This window comes from Arachis duranensis, chromosome 4 (assembly GCF_000817695.3).
Source record: "Arachis duranensis cultivar V14167 chromosome 4, aradu.V14167.gnm2.J7QH, whole genome shotgun sequence".
Classification (NCBI taxonomy): Eukaryota; Viridiplantae; Streptophyta; class Magnoliopsida; order Fabales; family Fabaceae; genus Arachis; species Arachis duranensis.
The window spans coordinates 118773184-118794386 of record NC_029775.3 but is presented as its reverse complement, the minus strand read 5'-3'; the positions used below and the strand labels follow the sequence as shown (position 1 = coordinate 118794386).

The window sequence follows — 21203 nt, the reverse complement described above, 5'->3', positions numbered from 1 at the left end:
GGCTTTGACAAAAACAAATTTAATAAATTGATTTTTATTTTTTATGATAATATTAGATAAACTAATTTGTTATCTATTAAAATTTTAATTATATTAATTTAGTTAATTATCTCTCAATTTAGCTAGGGCATGTTACTATATGAATGATTAGGAATGAGATAAGATCGAGAATTCTTACGCTTCGCTACTACTGGAGCTGCAAGTGTTGACGAGGGAAGGAACATTACGGAAAACAAAAGCAAGAATATTATTATTGCAAAGAAAATTGGTTTCATCTTATGATATGATTTGATTATTAGAAAATACTTATTTTTTGTGAGTGAAGATGAGAGAGACTACACTTCAATTTTCCTTAGTTATGCATAGCGATATCATGTATTTATAGTATTACAAGATTGAAGGGTTATTTCAAGTAGATATGTCTTGCAATCTTATCTTTCATATTAGTGGGAGACATGCGTCCTATTCTCTTTTTGACTAACAACACTAGTGAGAATTTTGATAGCCCCACATACAATTTAAAGATCGATCTATAGCGGCTCGTACCTACCAAACTTTTGTTTATTTATTTTAATTAATGAAGATAATTTAGACAATCTAAAAATTTTTAATAGTATGAAATTAAGTTTCAGTTAGAATTGAATTGAATTTTAATATTTGGAATATTTATTAAATAAATTAAAATTTTATAGTAGATAATTTTTATTAATATAATATTATATTTAAATAATAAATGTGCTTATTTATTAAATTATATAAAATAATTAAAATTTTTATTGAACTAAAATTTGTTTATTCTTTTAAAAAATAAAAATTAGATTAATCTAAAAATATTAAATTTAACAAATATTGTTATTAATTAAAAAAATTAAATAGTTCTACTTCATAATTAATTCTAACAATAAACTAACTACAAAAAGTAAACATAAATTATTAAGAACTAATTTGTTGAGTGGTCTAATGACATAGCATGTTAAAAAAAATTAATTATTAATAATAAATTATAACAACTAATTAAACACCTAAAATTTATATGTGTGGATATTCTTTTTATTTATAATAGATCTTCTAAAAAAAGGTATGTAATATATATATATGAGTTGAAAAAAAAGAGAGAAAAAGAATAAAAATGGTGGAAAAAAGAGAAAGAAAAAAGGGAATAAAGGTAGTGAAAAAAGAGAGTGTATGTATTAAAAGATGGAAAGTATTGAAATAAAATAAGCGAAAAAATTTAAAAAAAATTAAATTGAATTTTATCTAAATTATTTTAATTATTTTTATTTTAAATACTGAAATTAAATTTAAATTTAAATTTATAACAAAGAATTGTACCTACCACCTTACTTACATGGTCATTGGTCAAGTCGTCACAAACAATACATGTTATGTACTTATGTACTTATGTTGGCCATTCATCAACCTTAATTGTTTGGTAAGTTGAATTGGTCGTTGACAATTTATATTCGAATAAATTAACTTTTAATAAAATTAAATTAATATATTAGCTAAATTTATCCTTTATTTTTAAAATGTCAAACAGTTTAATCAATTAGCTATGCCGCAATTTTTATTGGCCATTTTTCTTTGAAAAATAAATATTTTTTTATTATTTTGATAATTAGAGATCTCATTAACACAATATGTTAGAATTAATATATCATTTTTAAAAATTTAAGAAGAAATTATTTGCTTAATTGTATATTTTATATTTTGTTGTTTTAAAATGTTTAATCAAAGTTCATGATTAAATTTAAGATAAAACATTAAAAATTAAAAAAAAAATCGGTACTCTAATTTTTTTATTAGTTAATTTAAAGAGTTATGAAGTATATTAAAGAATATATTCATTCTGACATGAAAAGGGATCACTCATTTATTTATTTTCATTTTTTAGTTCAAAAATATGACTAAATAATTCATATTATATATTTTGTCATTTTATTCCCCAGAAAATTAAAGCTGTCTCTTTTATAATTTTTTAAGTTTATTGAAAAATAATTGCTTTCTTAGTAGTTAGACTCGTAATAATAATAATAATACTCTTGATCATCGCCGAAATAAATTATTGGTGCATAAATCTACAAAAAATTAATAGTGCTCTTGGTTCACCAATTTAAAAATAAAATTTTGGAATAAATTTTAAGTAACCTTGAGCTAATATTACTGCAAAATTAATTAAACATAAAAAACAGCAGCTTTATTTCCCTGAAAATGAAAGCTCATATATATGCTTTAATTTATTTGACAAACACCATTACAAAGTGAAAACTAACACATGATACATCTTTATTACTACTAGCTGTAGTAACACATAATAAAGTAGAAGAAGGAGTTTATGCAATCTTTCATTAATTTAATTATTAACAGCACTAGAACGTGGAGGTGGAGGTGAAACTCCTCCTCCTCTTCTTCTTCTTTTATATAAATCACTTCCAACAGCACTAGGAGGAGGTGGAGGTGGAGGTCGTCGTGGTCCTCCTCCTCCTCTTCTTCTAAATCTATATGAATCACTTGCTCTTATGTATCCTTTTTCATCACCTGCATATAATATTCATACATTTTTTTTTGTCAGAATTCGAATTATTGACACTTATTTAAATAAATTAGTATGCTAATTATTAGACCAATTCAAATTGATTCTCATACTAACTAATTTACCTTTGATTGGTTGAATCTCTCGAGTTGCTAGGGTAGCTGAAGAGAGCAAGAAGGCCATGGAAGCCAAAAATAAGAATGCAATAAAAATGGCCTTCATGCTGTGATTATAGAGGATATACATTGTCATTTATATTTTCTTTCTTTTTGCGTGGTTATATATCGATCATTATTGACAGAAGCAGTGGTGATGAAGACGTGAAAGTCCAGGACCTTCAGCTAGAGCCTCAATCAGCAGATTAGTGAAGTCTGTTATGCTGAGCTGTGAATTCAGTTAGCAACTAATTAATCACATTTCCCTGCACTTTTCTGTATATAAACAAAACCCAGTAACATATCAAGAATGCAATGAGATTCACAGTCTTTTCTCTCCTTTTCTTCTCTCCAGTTTCACACTTACAGCTTCAGTCTCGTGCTTAATCACAAGCTTATGATACCTCTCATGGTATCAGAGCTTGGCTCCTTCACAAACTATGGCTGCGCTACAAAATCCCTCCAATGATTCACACTCAGCTCAAACAGCGAGTGTACCCAGTTTCACAGCAAATCCGATATACATGAAGCTTGATGATGACAATTTCCTTCAATGGAAAGATCAAGTAGACGCCACAATAGAAGGAAATGATTTACTCGATCACATCACAGGAGAAAACCTTCCACTGAAATTTCTTGAAACCGGTGAAGCCAATCCAGAATTTCAAAGATGGAAGAAGCAAGATGCATTGCTGAAATCGTGGTTGCTGGCTTCAATGTCAAAACCATATACAACTCGAATGGTTGGCTGCGTCTTCACCTATCAGATCTGGAATAGGTTGGAGAGTCACTTTGCGTCACAGGTCAAAGCAAAAGTAATTCAGTTGAGAAACAAGCTAAGTAGCACAAAAATTGGTGCCTCAGTGAATGACTATGTGCTAACAAGTAAGAGCACAATTGATGCACTAATTTCAGTAGGGAAAAAGGTAAGTGATAGTGAGCATGTGAATGCGATTCTTCACGGTCTCACTAAAGAGTATGCACCAGTCCTCACCTCAATTCTCACAAGATCTCAAGGAATCACAGTTGGAGAGTTAGAAGCAGTTCTTTTGGCACATGAAAGCATGCTAGAAAGGTTCAGAAGGCCTGAATTAGATCACTTGGTACAAGCGAATGTGGCTCAATCAAGCTACTCAAATCAGCATCCTCAAGAAAGCTATCAGGCAAATTTCATTCAAAGAGGTGGCTCAAGAAGCAATTTCAGAGGAAGAGGCAGATCCCAAAGCTTCAGGGGAGGAAGGCAATCACAACAATATTACTCAGACAGGTCCAAAAATCAAAATTACTCAGATAGATACCAAAGTCATGGAAGATCACCACAAGTTCAAGAAAGGATGCAAGAATCAGCCAGGCCTCAATGTCAACTGTGTAACAAGCTCGGCCACACTGCAAGAACCTGCTGGTACAGGTATGAAGATGATGATGCACAGATCAACTACTCTCTCCCTCAGCACAGAGAAAGGTATGACAGCAGGCAACATAAGAATGAGCAACCAGAAGCAAACATGAGCAGTGTCCTAGCAAATCCTGCAACAATTCAAGATGCAGTCTGGTATCTAGACTCTGGGGCTACTCACCATATAACTGCAGATCTAAAGAATGTGGCAGAGAAGCAAAGCTATGAGGGATCAGATCAAGTTGTAGTAGGAAACGGTACAGGTTTGGCCATTCAATGTGTTGGAAAAGCATATTTCAAAACTAACTTGAGCTCAAAGAAACTAATAATGCAAAAACTGCTATTAGTACCAGACATTACAAAGAATTTACTCAGTGTCTATCAATTTTGTTGTGATAATGATGTATTCTTTGAATTTCACTCTCATGGTTGTTATGTCAAATCTCAGGATACTAAAGAAGTAATTCTGCAAGGGGATGTTGCAAGAGGCATGTACAGGCTTCTCAATTTTCGTCCTGAACTCTCACCCTTTGCACTCACAAGCACACTCAATACAGACACCAACAAGTACATGCTCTGGCATGCCAGACTTGGACATGCCTCAGCTGCTGTTGTTTCTAAAGTCCTAAAGTCTTGTAATCTTTCTTTTTCACCAAATAAGTCTCCTTGCAGCTCCTGCTGCATGGGAAAGTCTCATGTCTTACCTTTTTCTAATTCTGAATCTGTCTACAATAAGCCTCTAGAACTTGTGTACTCTGACATTTGGGGTCCTGCTCCACTTCCTGATTCCAATGGCAATAATTACTTTGTCAATTTTATTGATGCTTACTTTAGATTTACCTGGATTTACCTTATTAGAAGTAGAGCTCAATTAAAATTTATATTTTTACATTTCCAACACATGGCTGAACGACAATTAAATGCTAAATTGAAAGTGTTTCAAAGTGATAATGCAGCAGAATACACCAGCCTTTCAAAGCTACTACAAGAACAAGGTATCATTCATCGATTTTCCTGTCCACATGTTCACCAACAAAATGGCACGGCTGAGAGGAAGCATAGACATCTGGTAGAAATGGGACTAACATTGCTTGCTGCATCATCAGTGCCTATCAAATTTTGGGGGGATGCCTTTACAACAGTTGCACAAATCATAAATATCTTGCCTACACCAGTGCTGAATGATGTGTCACCCACTGAGAGACTGCTCAACAAGAAACCACAATATAACAGACTTAAAGTGTTTGGCTGCACTTGCTTTCCACATCTCAGGCCCTATAACAAGAACAAGCTCCAATTCAGGTCCTCACCTTGTGTGTTCCTTGGATACAGCACTAGACACAAAGGCTACAGGTGTCTCACAAGCTCAGGCAAGACAGTGATTACCAGAAATGTAGTATTTGATGAAACCAAGTTTCCCTTCAAGGACCCTCACTCAGAATTTAGCAAAGCAATGCAGCAGCCTCAAGAACAATCATCCTATCTTATGCTTCCACCATTACAAGTCATACCAAAACCTCATACAGCACCTCAACCTTTACCTAACCCAGCTTGGCCCAACAACACAATTCCACATCAAAGCAGCACTGCTATACCCCCCAGCTCAAATGTTCCCTCTCCAGTTCCCAATCAAAATCCTTGCCAACCCTCATCCACCACCACTTCCAGCCCTCACATAGCTCCATCTGAAACACCTATTCCTGTCCCCATATCAGACTTTGAAATTGTGCTTCCCCAGGATTCAGCCTCAACCTCTATTGAACCTTGTGATACAGTGACAAATTCGCATCCTATGATAACAAGAAGCAAGACTGGTTCACTGAAACCAAAGGTTTTTCATGCAAGTGTGGAGCCCAAGAGTGTACAGCAGGCACTGAATGATCCAAAGTGGAAAGAAGCAATGGATGCAGAATTTGAAGCTTTGCAAAAGAACAATACCTGGAAATTGGTGTCACTGCCAATTGGTAGGAAAGCCATAGGCAACAAGTGGGTCTATCGAGTCAAATATAATGCTGATGGGAGCTTGCAGAAATACAAGGCAAGACTTGTTGCTCAGGGATTCTCCCAGAGGCCAGGCTGTGACTTCACTGAGACATACATTCCAGTAGTCAAGCCAACATCCATTCGGATAATACTCTCCATTGCATTGGTAAGAGGCTGGTCAATAAGGCAAGTGGATGTTAATAATGCATTCTTACATGGTGAACTCACAGAGGACGTTTACATGAGACAGCCACCAGGTTATGTCTCGAGCAACAGTAACTTAGTATGCAAGCTCACCAAGGCACTCTATGGCTTGAAACAGGCACCCAGGGCCTGGTACCACAAACTCTCCTCAGCTCTCCAGAAGTTTGGCTTCTCTCCAACCAAATCTGATGTCTCAGTGTTTGTTCAACAAACAAACTCCTCAATTACCTATGTGCTAATATATGTTGATGACATCATTGTAACTGGGAGTTCAAATGAGGTAATCACAGCTGTTACTCAAAGGCTAAACTCAGCTTTTGCACTCAAAGACATGGGAGAGCTCCATTATTTCCTAGGAATTCAGGTAGTCAGGACAAATGATGGAGGACTGCTAATGACTCAAAGCAAGTATGCAAAAGATCTTCTTGCAAAAGCAGGCATGAGTGGTTGCAAGTCATGTTCAACACCACTCCCATCCTCTTTAAAGATTCAAGCCACTGGAGGAGCAGAATTTGAAAACCCCCATCTATATCGATCAGTGGTAGGAAGTCTGCAGTACCTGACAGTAACAAGGCTTGACCTTGCGTTCAGTGTAAACAAGTTGGCCCAGTTCATGCAAGCACCACTGGAATCACACTGGAAATTGGTGAAAAGGATACTGCGCTATGTAAATGGATCTGCAACTTTCGGCCTCAAACTTCACAAAGATCCGTCCATGAAGCTAACAGCCTACTGTGACTCAGACTGGGCAGGTGACCCCAGTGACAGAAAATCAATTGGAGGGTTCTGTGTGTATATGGGAAGAAACCTGGTCTCCTGGCAATCAAAGAAACAAGGTGTTGTAGCCAGGTCAAGTACAGAAGCAGAGTATCGTGCTTTGGCAGATCTAGTGGCCGAGCTGATTTGGATCAAAGGTCTAATAGGAGAGTTGAAATGGTCAGTTCATGAAGCCCCCATGGCCTATTGCGACAACCAGAGTGCCGTCCTTCTAGCAGCGAATCCCATCTTGCACTCAAAGACAAAGCACTTCGAAATTGATTTGCATTTTGTAAGGGATCATGTTACAAGCAAAACAGTTCAGGTGAGCCATGTTCCTAGCACAGTCCAGATCGCAGATACCCTCACCAAAGCTCTTCCCTCCTCAGCCTTCCTTCAACTCAGGAACAAACTCAAGGTACAGAATTTGGAAAATTCTACACCCTTGAGTTTGCGGGGGGATGACAGAAGCAGTGGTGATGAAGACGTGAAAGTCCAGGACCTTCAGCTAGAGCCTCAATCAGCAGATTAGTGAAGTCTGTTATGCTGAGCTGTGAATTCAGTTAGCAACTAACTAATCACATTTCCCTGCACTTCTCCGTATATAAACAAAACCCAGTAACATATCAAGAATGCAATGAGATTCACAGTCTTTTTTCTCCTCTTCTTCTCTCCAGTTTCACACTTACAGCTTCAGTCTCGTGCTTAATCACAAACTTATGATACCTCTCAATTATATCTCAAGTTGCTGTGTATTTATATTGTCCATAACGTTGTATGAACTATGAAGTGGGGGAAGGGATTTCAATTATGCTTCTAGAGTTATAGAATTTTTTTTAATAGTAATTTTAATTAATATTCCAATTAATAAGAGGACTTATAGAGAAAACATAAATTAATGGAAAGATTTGATATATGCTCAGTGTATTATGATAGCTTAATTAATATGATATTTTAGATATTTATTGATGTAGAATCGTTAGTTAGCTAGAAGGGAGTGATAGAGAGAATAAAAAATTATTATCAAATATTCATCAAGATTTATATATTATCTATTATTAAAATCAAATTTTTTTAATTAATAGCATAGTTGATCTAACATATTCTTAAAGATATTTTTTTAATTTATTTTATTTGCATTAATTTTTTGTTTTATATATTTGATTTTGTTCGATTTTGGTTGAATTGTTTTCTGGGTGATTTTTTTTTCTCAAATTAGTTGCGAACTACTTCAAGATCAGACCAAAATATATAAAAATACTTTTAAGTTTGGAACAAATCTTCGAGGCAAATCGAACCGTATGCACCTTTTCGATCCACAACTAACTAGCTTCTCATATAATGGCATAAGAAAAATTAGTTATATTCATAATAGAAACCACTTTAATAAAGACATTAAAAATATCTTTTTTTTAAAGATGTTCATATATGTCATATTATTATTGGACATTTTTATTAAATTGATTAATTTATTTTTAATAAATTAAAATAAAATCGGTTTATTATAACAACAACAATAAACTTAATTTTCTGCATTATAATTATTAGACCCGATTTGATCCGATCGAATTATACAATTTAAATTAAATATCTTTAAATTTTTTGATAAAAAAATAAATATATCCCTGACTTTTTGTTTTACGGACATTTAAATCTCTAAAAATTTAAAAATACAATTAAATTCTTAAAAAAAAATTAGATTTATTGTTATTGTTATAAAAAAAATTGATTTTATTCTAATTTATTAAAAAATTCAAAAATAACTTATTCATTAATACGTCCAATAATATGCAACACACATATATTTTTACAAAAAAACATTTTACGTTTGTCTTTATAGAAGTATACTCATTGGTAATATATATTTCCATATGACACAACGAAACTTCATACAAATCACTCACAAATTAAAGCTCAAGTACCGGGCGAAAAAATTTTTGTTTACACATAGGTAGTAGTCCAAGAAAGGGTTATTCACACATGAACATAAATTGTTGTAACATTCAAACCAAGAAACTATATTTATTAGTTATTTATTTTGATGGTCAGCATGTAATTGATTTTTGCTTTTTCTTTTGTAAAACAAAATAGCAAATTTGAGTAACCTATCTTCTAATTTTAGTGATTCATGATGGGTCATATATAGAAAAACTATTTTTCTACTACTCTAGTTATTTTATATATGCTCCAAAGAGAAAAGGAAATCTAAGTAGCAGCAGAAAATAGTGCTCTTAGGTTCACCAATATATAAAAATGAAATTTTGGAATAAATCTTAATGACCTTGAGCTAATATTTTAGATTAATTAATTAATCAAACAAAAAGGAAAAAGCCAACCTCTGATAATTGAAGCCCAATATATGGTTTTTATTTCTGAAGCACTATTGCAAACTCAAAAGAGTACACACAAAAACGTATGTAATAGAAATTGAAAATTTTTTTTAGTTATCAAACATTATTTCTTCTAAGACGGCCTCAAGTATTAACTAATTAATTAAGGCTTAGGTGGTGAGCAAGGACCACGCGTGTATGGATTATTAATGCATCTTCTATATGGAGTATTGGCAATAGGATTAGGAGGAGGATTTCTTCCACGTGGATCATATGGTCTTTTTGGATGATATACTCCTTCATATGGATTACTTCCTGATGGACCAATAGGAAAATCAGGAAGAGGAGGAGGAGGTGGATGTAATGCTCCTCCTCTTCTTCCATATCTATATGATCTTCTGTATACTCCTCTCTCATCACCTCCTACATATATAAATAACACAAATTTGAATTAGCTCACATTTTTTTATATATTAATTAACTTTTTTTTTGTTTTAACTAAAAATGTTGACTCTCTAATCTTATAAAGTTCATAATTAATTTTTAATAATTTTTGTTTGGGACATATTAGGATATTTTGGTTTGTATTTTTTATTTTCTGTATTTTTTGTTTTACTTTCTATTTTCACATTTTTTTTCATAAAATTAAAAAACAAAAAATCATTAAAAATAAAAACAGAAAATAAAAATACGAACCAAATGCACTCTTAAATTTTTAACTAATAATAAATTGAGTTTTTATTTTTTTTAAACATTAGATAAATTAAATATCTGTTAAACTTTTAAATAATTTAATTTCTCAATTATATTATTTTTTATAAAAAGATAAGACTAATTTGTTACTTTTTAAACAATATTGGAAATGAATTTATCTATTATTCTAAATAATCGGAAACTAATTTATTCGAACCAAAAATTATGAAAGATAAATTTAAAATTATGTTTAAATAATAAAATTCAAAGACCAAGCATATAGAGATAATTTTGGCCTAATGTACATAGTATTTTTTATAAATATATAGGAGCTTATTTTAAATTTGAAACGTGAATTTTACATAAATCTTTTCTTTTATTTTTTTAAATTTAAACTTATATTAAGATTCTTTATTTCTTCTAAAATTAAATGCTCATATCTCTAATAAGTAATAACACTCTATAAATGATTAGGAAGGAGATAAGATGAGAGTTCTTACGCTTCTCTACTACTGAATATGCAAATGTTGAGGAGGGAGGGAACACTACGTAAACCAAAAGCAAGAATATTGCAAAAAAAATTGGCCTCATCTTATGATATGATATGATTATATTAATTAGGAAATATTTATTTGTGAGTGAAGATGAGACTACACTTCAGTATTTAACTATTTATAGTATCACAATATTGAAGGGTATTCAAGTATATATGCCTTGCAATGTTATCTTGCATATTAGTAGCCACATGCGTCCTATTCATTTAGACTATGTAAACTAATGACAATTTTGATAAACCAGCATACACTCTATAGATCAATCTGTGGTGGATCGTATCACCAAGTTACTTTAATTTCATGGTCAAGTCGTCCCAAGTAACGTTATGTTAATGTTAGCCACTCATCAACCCAAATTGTTTGGTACGTAATTAGTTAGTTGAATTGGTCATGCACAATGTTTTATTCGAATAAATTACTTTTTATTAAATTAATACTTTAGTTTCTTATTTAATAGCCACGTACCATACGTTGTCTACCTCATTTTCCGTTTTGATTTGCATGCATGGAAATATAACTGCGACATCATGCATCATGCATTTTTTTTATAGTGCCAAGAAAGATTAGATATATATTATAGTAGCATCAGCATGATGCGTATTGCTCAGTGTAGTTTAAAGGATTTTTTTAATTATGGTGCAGTGATAGATGTTCAAAGTGACTTGACTGTATGGACAACGAAAATATATATAAAATATATATAAAGAATGGTGGTTTGATAGACTCTTTAAGCTTTAAAATAATTTTCCAAAACTAAAGAACATATGTTTAAGGAAAAAAAATTGGAATGTCTGAAATTATATAGTAAAAATAGTTAATATTAATTGATAACACCATTATGTTTATACTTTATAAAGATGGATCTACTTAGTGGCATGTGGGGGCAAGTGTCCTGGTCTCATTGAGTTTTATAAAATTTTCAAGTAATATATAGTATTAAATTTTAGTTATTTTATTATATAAATAATTTTGACTCCATTCTTCACAATTACAATATTATTGAAAAATATTTAATTAAATTTTATTTTATAGATATATAAAATTTGATTTTAAATATTTAATAAAAAAATTAAATAAATAATAATAAAAGAATAAAAAGTCAAAATAAGCCACCCTAATTCTAATTATTCTCGTATCCAACTTTCTCGCTGCTATTTTTCTTTTTACTTTTAAATAAAAAGTCTTATAGCAGATTATGGATAATGACCAAAAATTTTAAATTTTATTTTATAATAATAAAATATAATTATAAAAATTAGAATAAAATATATTTTTAATTCTAATATTTGTATTTTTTTTAAATATTTTTAATGTTTAATTTCATTCAATTTTCGTTTTTCTTAATATTTTTTATTCATTCAATTTTATTCCTAATGTTTTCAATTTGTGTCAAACCTATTCCTAAAAATTTCTAATCTATTCCTAACATTTTATATAAGTTGACATCTAAGGATAATTTTAACACAAATCGAAAATATTAGAAACAAAATTAAATGCAACTAAATATTAAGTATATTTTTTAAAAAATACAAATATTAAGAACAAAAGGTACACTTTATTCTAAAAATTATCTTATTATATATGATTTGTCATTATTGACAAAATTTTTTGAATCTAATCACTGTATATATACAGAAAGAGAGGGAGGAGATGACAAAAATAATATGTATTATTAACTATACTTGATAAATTTATCAAATACATGTATTTAAAGTATTTACAAGATAAAATTTTGATTTTAAAATTCAATTTGAATTTATAATAAAGAAATTTTAAATATGTATTATGTAAAATTAAATTTCAATTTTTCCATTGACTAATAAAATGACAAAGCCGAAGACTTGCAAAGAAGACTCATAAACGGGTGAAGTTTAACATCGTCATTGATTAATCAATTTCCTCTTCAATACGAAAAGAAAAATCTTTAAATAGACAAATCAACAACATGTCATACTCAATCAATTGAATTAATTTATTATATGATTTTAACAAGCATTATATTCAACGTAAAAATTTGATAACTTCTACCGCGATCTTTCATTTTGTTTTGGGTTTATACTTTATAGCTTATTCCTTTAGGTTGTGTTTATTTATTAACACGAGACAAAAAGATATAAAATCATGTTTAACAAATAAAACATAATTATCATGTTTAACAAATAAAACATAATTAAAAATATTGTGTTTAAAGACATTAATATAAATTAATGTATTTTACGTTTATCTTGCTAATAGAAAAGATAGAAAAATACAAACAAAAAATATAATTTTTTTATTTTTTTATTAATTTTATTAATTTTTTATAATTATTTTTTTAATTAAAAAAATAAATTAAATTTTTATAATTTATTATAAAAATATAAAAATACTAATTTTTATATCTTTATCATTTATGTTTTATTATCAATATTTTATTTTATTTTGTTCTTAGAATCAAATACAGTCCTAAGTACGTTGGTTAAGGTTAACTATATTTTCAAATTGATAATTCCTCCATTTCAAAAATATGCTTTTTTATTTATCTTTTTATTTTTTACGTTCATTGAAAAGTAGTTAAATTTCTAGTAATAATTAAGATTCATAATAATACCCTTCATCACCGCCAAATTAAATTATTGGTGCATAATCTACATAAAGTAGTGCTCTACCTGATTTCACAATTTAAAAATAAAATTTTCGAACAAATCTTAACCTTGACCTAATATTATTGTAGATTAATTAAACATAAAAAGCTAATACTCCTTCCCCCCGATGAAAATTAAAGCTCAAACCATATAATTTAATTTCACAATAAGCACTATTACAAACTCAAAACTAACACGCACACCTACAAACTAAAAACGTACATAGAAATTGAAACGTACATTGAGATCGCTTATTCTACTGGCTAGTAAAATAAAAGCATACACACTGGTTGGTACGTGCATACAATATAGAACAAGGAGTTCATATTATGCATTTGGACATCATCAAAACTGACCGTACACTTATTTTTATACGAAGTTAATAATATTTTTTTTTAAAATAATTTAAAAAATTTAACTAATTTTACATATACGATGATAAGATACTATTTAGGAGATTTTGAGAAGGAATCAAATAATAGAACATAAGATAATAAGACACCACATTCAACTCAAAACCTTAAAGGTAATAAGTTAATGAATTTTTCATTTTATAAATTTTTCACTTTTCTTTGCTTTCTTTGATATGAAACTATCTTCATACACTCCTCACACTTATGACATTAACAAATATGAATTATTGTTTGTTCTTAGACGACCTCGATCAATTATTAATTAAGGCTTAATTATTAGGTGGCGAGCAACCACGCGTGTATGGATTATTAATGCATCCTCTATATGGAGTATTGGCCATAGGATTAGGAGGTGCTGTTCCATAAACATAGCGATTAGCAATAGAGACAGGAGGATTAGGAGGTGGTGGATGGTGTGTTCCTCCTCTTCCATATGGATTAGGACGAACACCAATATGATTGGGACGAGGAGGTGGAGGTGCTTCTCCAGGTCTTGCTCCTCTTCTATACCCTCCCTCATCACCTGCAAGTAAATTATGTCTTACTAGCTAATTAGTAGCCACATAATATTATACTTAGTACCGTGGAAATTAAGGTGCAGTCAACTTTACAACTTTACGTGAAGTTGATAGTTGAGAGTCGTTAGATGATTGAACCTGAATTTTCACCTACTTAGTATAACTAATTTAAGGAGTACTCTATCTTACTTTTGATTGGTTGAACTTCTGGAGCTGCTAGAGTAGTTGAAGAGAGTAGGAAGGCCATGAATGCCAAAAGTAAGAATGCAATAAAAATGGCCTTCATCCTATGATTTATTGTGTATATGTTGTCACTTATATTTTCTTTTTTTTTTTGCATGACTATATATCCCAAGCTGTTGCGTATTTATATTGCCCATAAACCGCGTATGAAGTGGAGGGAAGGGATTCAATTATGCATATAGATGTTAAAGTCTAAATAATAGACTTAATACATTAATAAGAGTGATGTTAACAAATGTCCTAAAATTACTAATTAATTAAAGTGTTTAATAAAAATGTTTTTTTCTTTTAAATTTATTAATAGTAATTTTAATTAATATTCTAAAGAGTACTTGTTAGCAAAAACACATAAACTAATGGAAAGACTTGGTCAGCGTAATATGACGGATTAATTAATATGATGGTCAAAAGCTACCATCTTATCCTAATACATGGGAATATAATATTTGCTGATAAAATATTAAAGATATAATTTTTTATATGTATTTATTTTTTTATTAATTTAAATTTATGATAAAATAATTTTATTGACCACAAAAAAATAGTGCAATGCTGATAAAAAAAGAGAGAGACTTTACAAAAAATTTAAACAAAACTCAAAAGAGGTCAGACATGTTAAAAATATCATTATTAATATATTTTTTTATCAACTTAATAATTTTTTTATAGAAGTAGATTCATCACATAAAAATATCTAAAATTTTCAAATATAAATTAAATTAGATTTATAATAATATAATGTTATTAGAAATTTAGTAGACAATAAAATTAATATTAATTGATAGCGCCACGCTATCTCTTCTTTATGGATATGACAACATACATATTATTATCTAATCGTTATTCTGCCATTGACTGAAAAAAATTATAAAGATTCTGATATAAACACTAAGAAAATACTGAACAAGAAAGAACTAACGGCAAAAAAAGAAAATAAGAATAACTGAAAATACAGAAAACTAGTATTGAAGTGAACAATAAATTTTCGAAAGAATAAAGTATACAGTATAAAAATAAAGTATTCTACCTATTATTATAAATATACATAGCTCACTCACATGAATACTACAGTACTTATTACATTGTACTTAAGTTACTAAAAAGAATAAATAAATAATATTTAATAAATTTTATATGATTTAATTTTATTTTAAATATTTTATTTTTTATTTTATAAAATGAGTTAAATAATTTAAGTACCATAACAAAGACACCATAAAATTTACTATATTATATTAATACCAAAGACACACTAGCTGAAACTAACCACAACTAATTATCAATCAATCTTGATTTAATTATTAATCAATCTTTTTTTTTGTCTGTTAAGCAATTCTGATACTTTAATCTACTGTTACGGACAAAAATAACAAAGTCAAAAACTATACTTCAACTCAATATCTATCAACTCTCTATATATAAACATGTCTTAGCTAATTTAGGGGTGTCCATGTATCAGATCGTATCTGCATATTCGCGATAAATATCCGTATTCGATCCGAAAATTACGGATACGATCTGATCCGTACCTTTTGCGGATCAGATCACGGATATATGCTCTACATCCGCGTATCTGATCCGCAGATCTGTAGATTCGCACAATAATAATTAAAAATAAATAAATATATATGTTTGGTATTATATTTACTTATTTGTATGTTTTAGTTAGTAATTATTATTCATATATTGTATTGTTTTATTTTTGTTATTTAAAAAGAGTTTGATTAAAAATATTTTAGGAATAAATAAGTTTAAAAGTATAAAAAAATATTTTTATTAAATTTTTTTACATAGAAATATGATTAAAAAGAGAAAGTTTAATTATGCGGATATATCCGATATCCGATATCCAATCCGATCCACACATTTGCGAATCGGATCTGGCACTTAAAAACGCGGACGATCGGATCGAATTTTCGGCCATATCCGATCCGCGGACACCCCTAAACCAATCAACATATACATCAATTAATTAAATTAGTTATTATTATTATTATTATTATTATTATTATTATTATTATTATTATTCAAGTAATGAAAATTTTTTTGAGAACTATCACTTTTATTAAAATTTAGTCAGTACTTAATCAAATAAAAAAAATAATCTCATATCATTAAATATAATCTCACACTATTAAAATTAAAACATTAATAATAATTAATTAATAAATATAAATCACAAAATCTATTCATCCCTAGCACTCAAAATTTTAAGTGACTACATGTAGTCAAAATTTCCCCCTTTTAAAATCTAGTGATTGCTTTGATAACATTTATAATTATTTCATAGACGAATTCAAAGGTTTATTTTCTTGTCTCTTTGATTATCTTCACTTGACTAAACCTAAGATTGTATTATACGCATCACTTTTCCGCGTCAAGCTTAATAAAATAAGATATCGATTTGATCGAACGTAAGCAAATCATGTAATTATCACAAGGAAAAAGAAAAACGTAAGAATAGATATGAACTACTCAAATTGCTTAGTGAAAAAATGGATGGACGTAGATTGGTAACTATTGAACTAGAGCTTGGTTTGATAAATTTTTGGTAATTGTTATTGGTGTCTAAAAATGTTTGTCTAACTTATCAAAAAGAATTAAAAATTAATATTTAATTTTAAAAATATAAAAATAAATAATTATTAAATATTTAAAAATTGTCATAAAAAATAAGTTAAATAAAAATTAGACATCAAATTATAACTAGACACCATAAAATTCATCTAAAATTTTTAGTTTAGTAACTATTGTAATTAAAACTTGTGCTTAAGCTTGTATTTGAAGTTTTAAAAATTAATTTTGATAAATTACTTTTAAAAAATAAAATTTTACGAAATCAAACCTAAGTTAAACTAGTTATCCTTCTTATCATGATCAGAGACAGAATTAAAATAATGTGATAAGTGATAACCATATATGATAAAAGAACTGCATGGCTTAAACCAACCACTAATACATTCGGATAATGACTTTCCTCCAAACTCTTATGTAAACGGATCAATAACTAACTAACTTCCCATAATGGCATAATTAAGAAAAATAAGTTATATTGGTAATATTTCATTAGAATCATCCATATAAATATATAACTCAACGAAACATCATACAAATTACAAACCACTCACAAGGCTCAAACACCAAATAGCTAGAAAGCACATGCAAAAGTATTAAGACAATTATCATTCCCTCAACACCACCCCCTCCAAATAATAAATAAATAAAATCATTAGTGACGGGTTGGATTTACCGTGATTAGTTTGGGGCAAGATTATAGTTTTTCTTTTGGGCTCATATTAAAACCAATAAAAGGCCTTTAATTTGACAAACACTAATTAAAACTCCAAATTCATGACAACAAAAAAATTCAAATTAAAGCTTACAGTCTTAGTTTTGTATATACCTACGCTTAGGTATATTTGAATTTGAAATTAGTAAATTACAACACATATGCATGGAGAAGTGATAGCATTAGTGATTGAATTGTCCATAAGTGATTTTTTTTAACTTTTACCTCATCAAAAGTTATAATATTAATATGTAATATAATTTTTAAAATTAATTTACAAATTTTCAAAAAATTATTTAAAGCATTTAAAAAAATTTAAAAAAATTATAATAAATTGTTTCTTTTATTATTTTTCTTTTAAAATAAGTATTTTTGTAAATAAAAAATTAAATACAAAATAATTTATTTATAAATTATTTTTAAAATAAGTCCTGATTTTTTTTTAAATTCCTTTTCTAATTTTTAGTGAAGGAGTGAAAATCATTACTATGACCCCGCTTTTAAAAGGCCGGTTTACACTGACTTTCAAGATAGAGGCCGTGAATAAATCATGAATCAATTACTATGTCTTAGCTTTTTATTTGTCTTATGAAATTCTTTCTTCTAGAATTGAGTCACCAAGAATCAAACTATAAACTTTTAGGTTATCATTGAAGTTCTGATATCATCTCATAATAGAATCAAATTAATAATCGACGACGACGACGAGAATAATAGTAATAATAATAATAATGAAGCAGTATGTTTTTATTTATTAGGATGAGTTTACAAAGGTACACGTTTAATTATATTTCACCTCCTAAACTAGCTAGAAAATATGTATAGGATCTCAGCCAAAGTACACTTTAGGATTTTAAAGAAATACATTCTGGAAAATGATAACAATAAACCTAAACCGTAAACAGTAATCCATAGAAATTAAAAAGTTACAAACATATACACACCAATAAGAGAATATATTTATTTATGGAATTTTGTGGTCATTGGCAAATTATGTTTTTGTTTTGGACACACCGGGACCTCCGGGACCACCGGGTTTCAGTGGCGTGTGACCAGGACCAACACACTTACTTGTATAAGGGCCGCATCCAGCAATCGGAGGTGGTGTGCTTCCTCCTGCACAACATAATAATAATCTTCTATTGTTAGAGTTGGTATAGTTTCTCTTATCAATCTATAATTTGTTCTTATCGATCTCTAAAATTTAAACTTTTGAAATAAGTAATTTGATATTCGAACTCGGTAGCAGTAGTGTGCTTACTTACCATTGGGTGGTCCAGGTCGACCAAAAGTTGAGGTGGGAAGAAACATAACACAAACCAAAAGAAAGAATGTAATAACAACAATAGTACCCTTCTTCATGGTCATCGCCAAATTAAATTATTACTGCATACATCTATGCCTTCGGATATCTGTATTTATAGACACAAACAACAGCTTTTTTAATTAACATTATAACAAAATTTATAATATCTTACTGCCAAATATGTATTGTCAAAGTCTTTACTTTTAAATAAACACATGCTAAGTAATTTACAAAAGGACTTGGTCAGGAGGATATTTGACTATACACATATTTATGCGCGTGATCAGTTCACTACCATGAATAAAGAAAATGCAGATTAAACCAAGCAGTACTCCAAAACGAAATCTTAATCACTGTTACACTATCCTTATTCAACCCATGTACAACAAATTATTTCAATTTTTCTCATGTTGTGTTCAATTGTGCAATTTCATTTGAAATGTATGGGAGCATCTTACTATAAAACAGGTCAATTCGTAACTATATGATGAAGAATGGGAAAAGAATAACGATGACCTTATATACTAACAGACAATTTGGCTTCTTGACGTTGGACTAAAAACACAATTAATTATTAATTTTGTCATACTAGTAATTTGGATATAATAATAACATTTTATCTTATTTTATTTTTTGTTAATGGTTGAAATTGTCTACACTATCCAGATGTCAGTAGAAGCAGGCAAATCTCTTGCCGAAAAATAAAATAAAACAAAGGAACGTAAGAGCTAAGGATTTGAACCATTCAAATCTCAAGAGTGATAAAATGGATTGAAAAAAATAAAGTATGGAGGAGGATTGGTAACTATTGTGAAATAAACAATAATAATTGTTTCACCCTTCTTGTGATTAATTTGGCTTCAGAAAATATTTAGGGGATTTAATTGATAAAGATTACAACTTAACAATTAATAGACATAGGTAGGAAGGGCGATGAATAATCCTATTTTAAGATATTGATCTCTATTCTCTAAAGTCCAAATAATATACAAGTGTTGATCTATACTCATTTTCTAGTAGGCATAAGTCTTTCTGTTGGAGGGAAAAATTTTCACGATACAAAAACTAAGCTGATGAGGTGATTATATCTCACACATAAATACAAATTGTAAAGAAGAAAAATTTCCAATCAACGGCGATTTGTAGCAAACACACACGAATAAGACTAAGACTGGCATTGAGCCTCAGCTTCAACTAATTTACCAAAGTTGCAACTTCAATTGTAATCACCTATCCTTCCTATTTCTCATGAAAAAACAGAAATACAATAATGTGATCACCATCATAGAAGAACTGTATAGATTAAATCATTAAACCAAGCACTAATGCAAATGAAATTGGTCATTCAGTGTTAGACCCTTATTCAACCCGTAAGAACTATTTCCAGTTCTCTATTACTTACTGTGACCAAAATGCCTACTTTGATCTTTCATATGAAATCACTTTCTGTTTCAAGATTTTAGATGTCAAAATGGCTACTTGGGCCTTCATATGAAGTCACTTGTATAAGGTGTTTCTACGAAATTTCCAAATAATATTATTGTCTTTGAATCTTCCAGTTTCCCGAGGATCTACCTGAACCACCACCTTTGGACTGCGGAGATTGGACCATCCAGGAATGGTGCATAGCGGTGGATAATCGGGATAAACGTCCTCCCAATTGTAGCCCATACATTCCGATGATAAGCAGAGGTAACAGGAGCTTGATACATGAGCTTCAAAAGCTACAGGAAGCAAGACAGCAAAATAAAAGCGATTACACACACTATTAATTTGATTGTGTTGCAGGCTGGGTTCTGCGGAATACTAGCAAAAGTTGGAGAAGTATATTACTGGATTGCAAAAATTACATCTTTCTAATCAATTAACCATTCTTTTTGGGTTTCATAAATTAAAAAACATTACCATATTGCAATATAAACAGTCATGAAAAAGAAATATCTTGATTCTGTGCGAGAATGTATTCCACTATCCACCTTAAAAGGTGCTAATTGATGCATGAACAAAGAGAACACTACATAACATCATTATTCAAACAAAAAACCCAGTATGTCCAGAGATTTAAACAGAAATAAGACAAACCTGCCAGTACATAAATGTCTGTATTATATTGCGCTGCCACCTGCATGTGTTGTTCAAAACAAGGGTTAAAAACAAAGCAAACTAGTCTTCACAGATAAGGAACATTTAGCAGAGGAAAATCAGG

General features: G+C 29.7%; 3 protein-coding genes and 1 long non-coding RNA gene across 4 annotated transcripts in view; all 4 read right to left on the bottom strand.

Moving 5' to 3' along the window:
* Positions 1 to 9369: 9369 nt before the first annotated feature.
* Positions 9370 to 10705, bottom strand: LOC107486346 (uncharacterized). Its single transcript, XM_016106886.3, has 2 exons — positions 10551 to 10705; positions 9370 to 9780 (listed from the first exon to the last, which is right to left on the bottom strand). The coding sequence occupies exons 1-2, from the start codon at positions 10639 to 10641 to the stop codon at positions 9521 to 9523; spliced, it is 351 nt and encodes a 116-aa protein (XP_015962372.1). The 5' UTR covers positions 10642 to 10705; the 3' UTR covers positions 9370 to 9520.
* Positions 10706 to 13362: 2657 nt separating this feature from the next.
* On the bottom strand, positions 13363 to 14485 carry LOC107486343 (uncharacterized). The gene is made up of 2 exons (XM_016106885.3): positions 14349 to 14485; positions 13363 to 14164 (listed from the first exon to the last, which is right to left on the bottom strand). The coding sequence occupies exons 1-2, from the start codon at positions 14443 to 14445 to the stop codon at positions 13911 to 13913; spliced, it is 351 nt and encodes a 116-aa protein (XP_015962371.3). The 5' UTR covers positions 14446 to 14485; the 3' UTR covers positions 13363 to 13910.
* Positions 14486 to 18417: 3932 nt separating this feature from the next.
* Positions 18418 to 19097, bottom strand: LOC127746542 (uncharacterized). The gene is made up of 2 exons (XR_008008257.1): positions 18957 to 19097; positions 18418 to 18807 (listed from the first exon to the last, which is right to left on the bottom strand). It is a non-coding gene; the product is annotated as an uncharacterized LOC127746542 (long non-coding RNA).
* A 1060-nt stretch (positions 19098 to 20157) lies between these two features.
* LOC107486510 (uncharacterized) overlaps positions 20158 to 21203 on the bottom strand; it is a gene marked incomplete in the record, with an annotated part of 3373 nt that continues 2327 nt past the window's right edge. The window contains 2 exon segments of the mRNA XM_016107064.3: positions 20158 to 20721; positions 21080 to 21119. Of these exon segments, the coding sequence (XP_015962550.1) occupies positions 20569 to 20721; positions 21080 to 21119 (193 nt within the window).

Coding starts and splice junctions, on each gene's coding strand:
- LOC107486346 (XM_016106886.3), bottom strand. CDS start 10,641: ATGAGGCCAATTTTTTTTGCAATATTCTTGCTTTTGGTTTACGTAGTG. Junction 9,781..10,550: donor ATATTCAGTAGTAGAGAAGC/GTAAGAACTCTC, acceptor TTATATATGTAG/GAGGTGATGAGAGAGGAGTA.
- LOC107486343 (XM_016106885.3), bottom strand. CDS start 14,445: ATGAAGGCCATTTTTATTGCATTCTTACTTTTGGCATTCATGGCCTTC. Junction 14,165..14,348: donor AGAAGTTCAACCAATCAAAA/GTAAGATAGAGT, acceptor ATTTACTTGCAG/GTGATGAGGGAGGGTATAGA.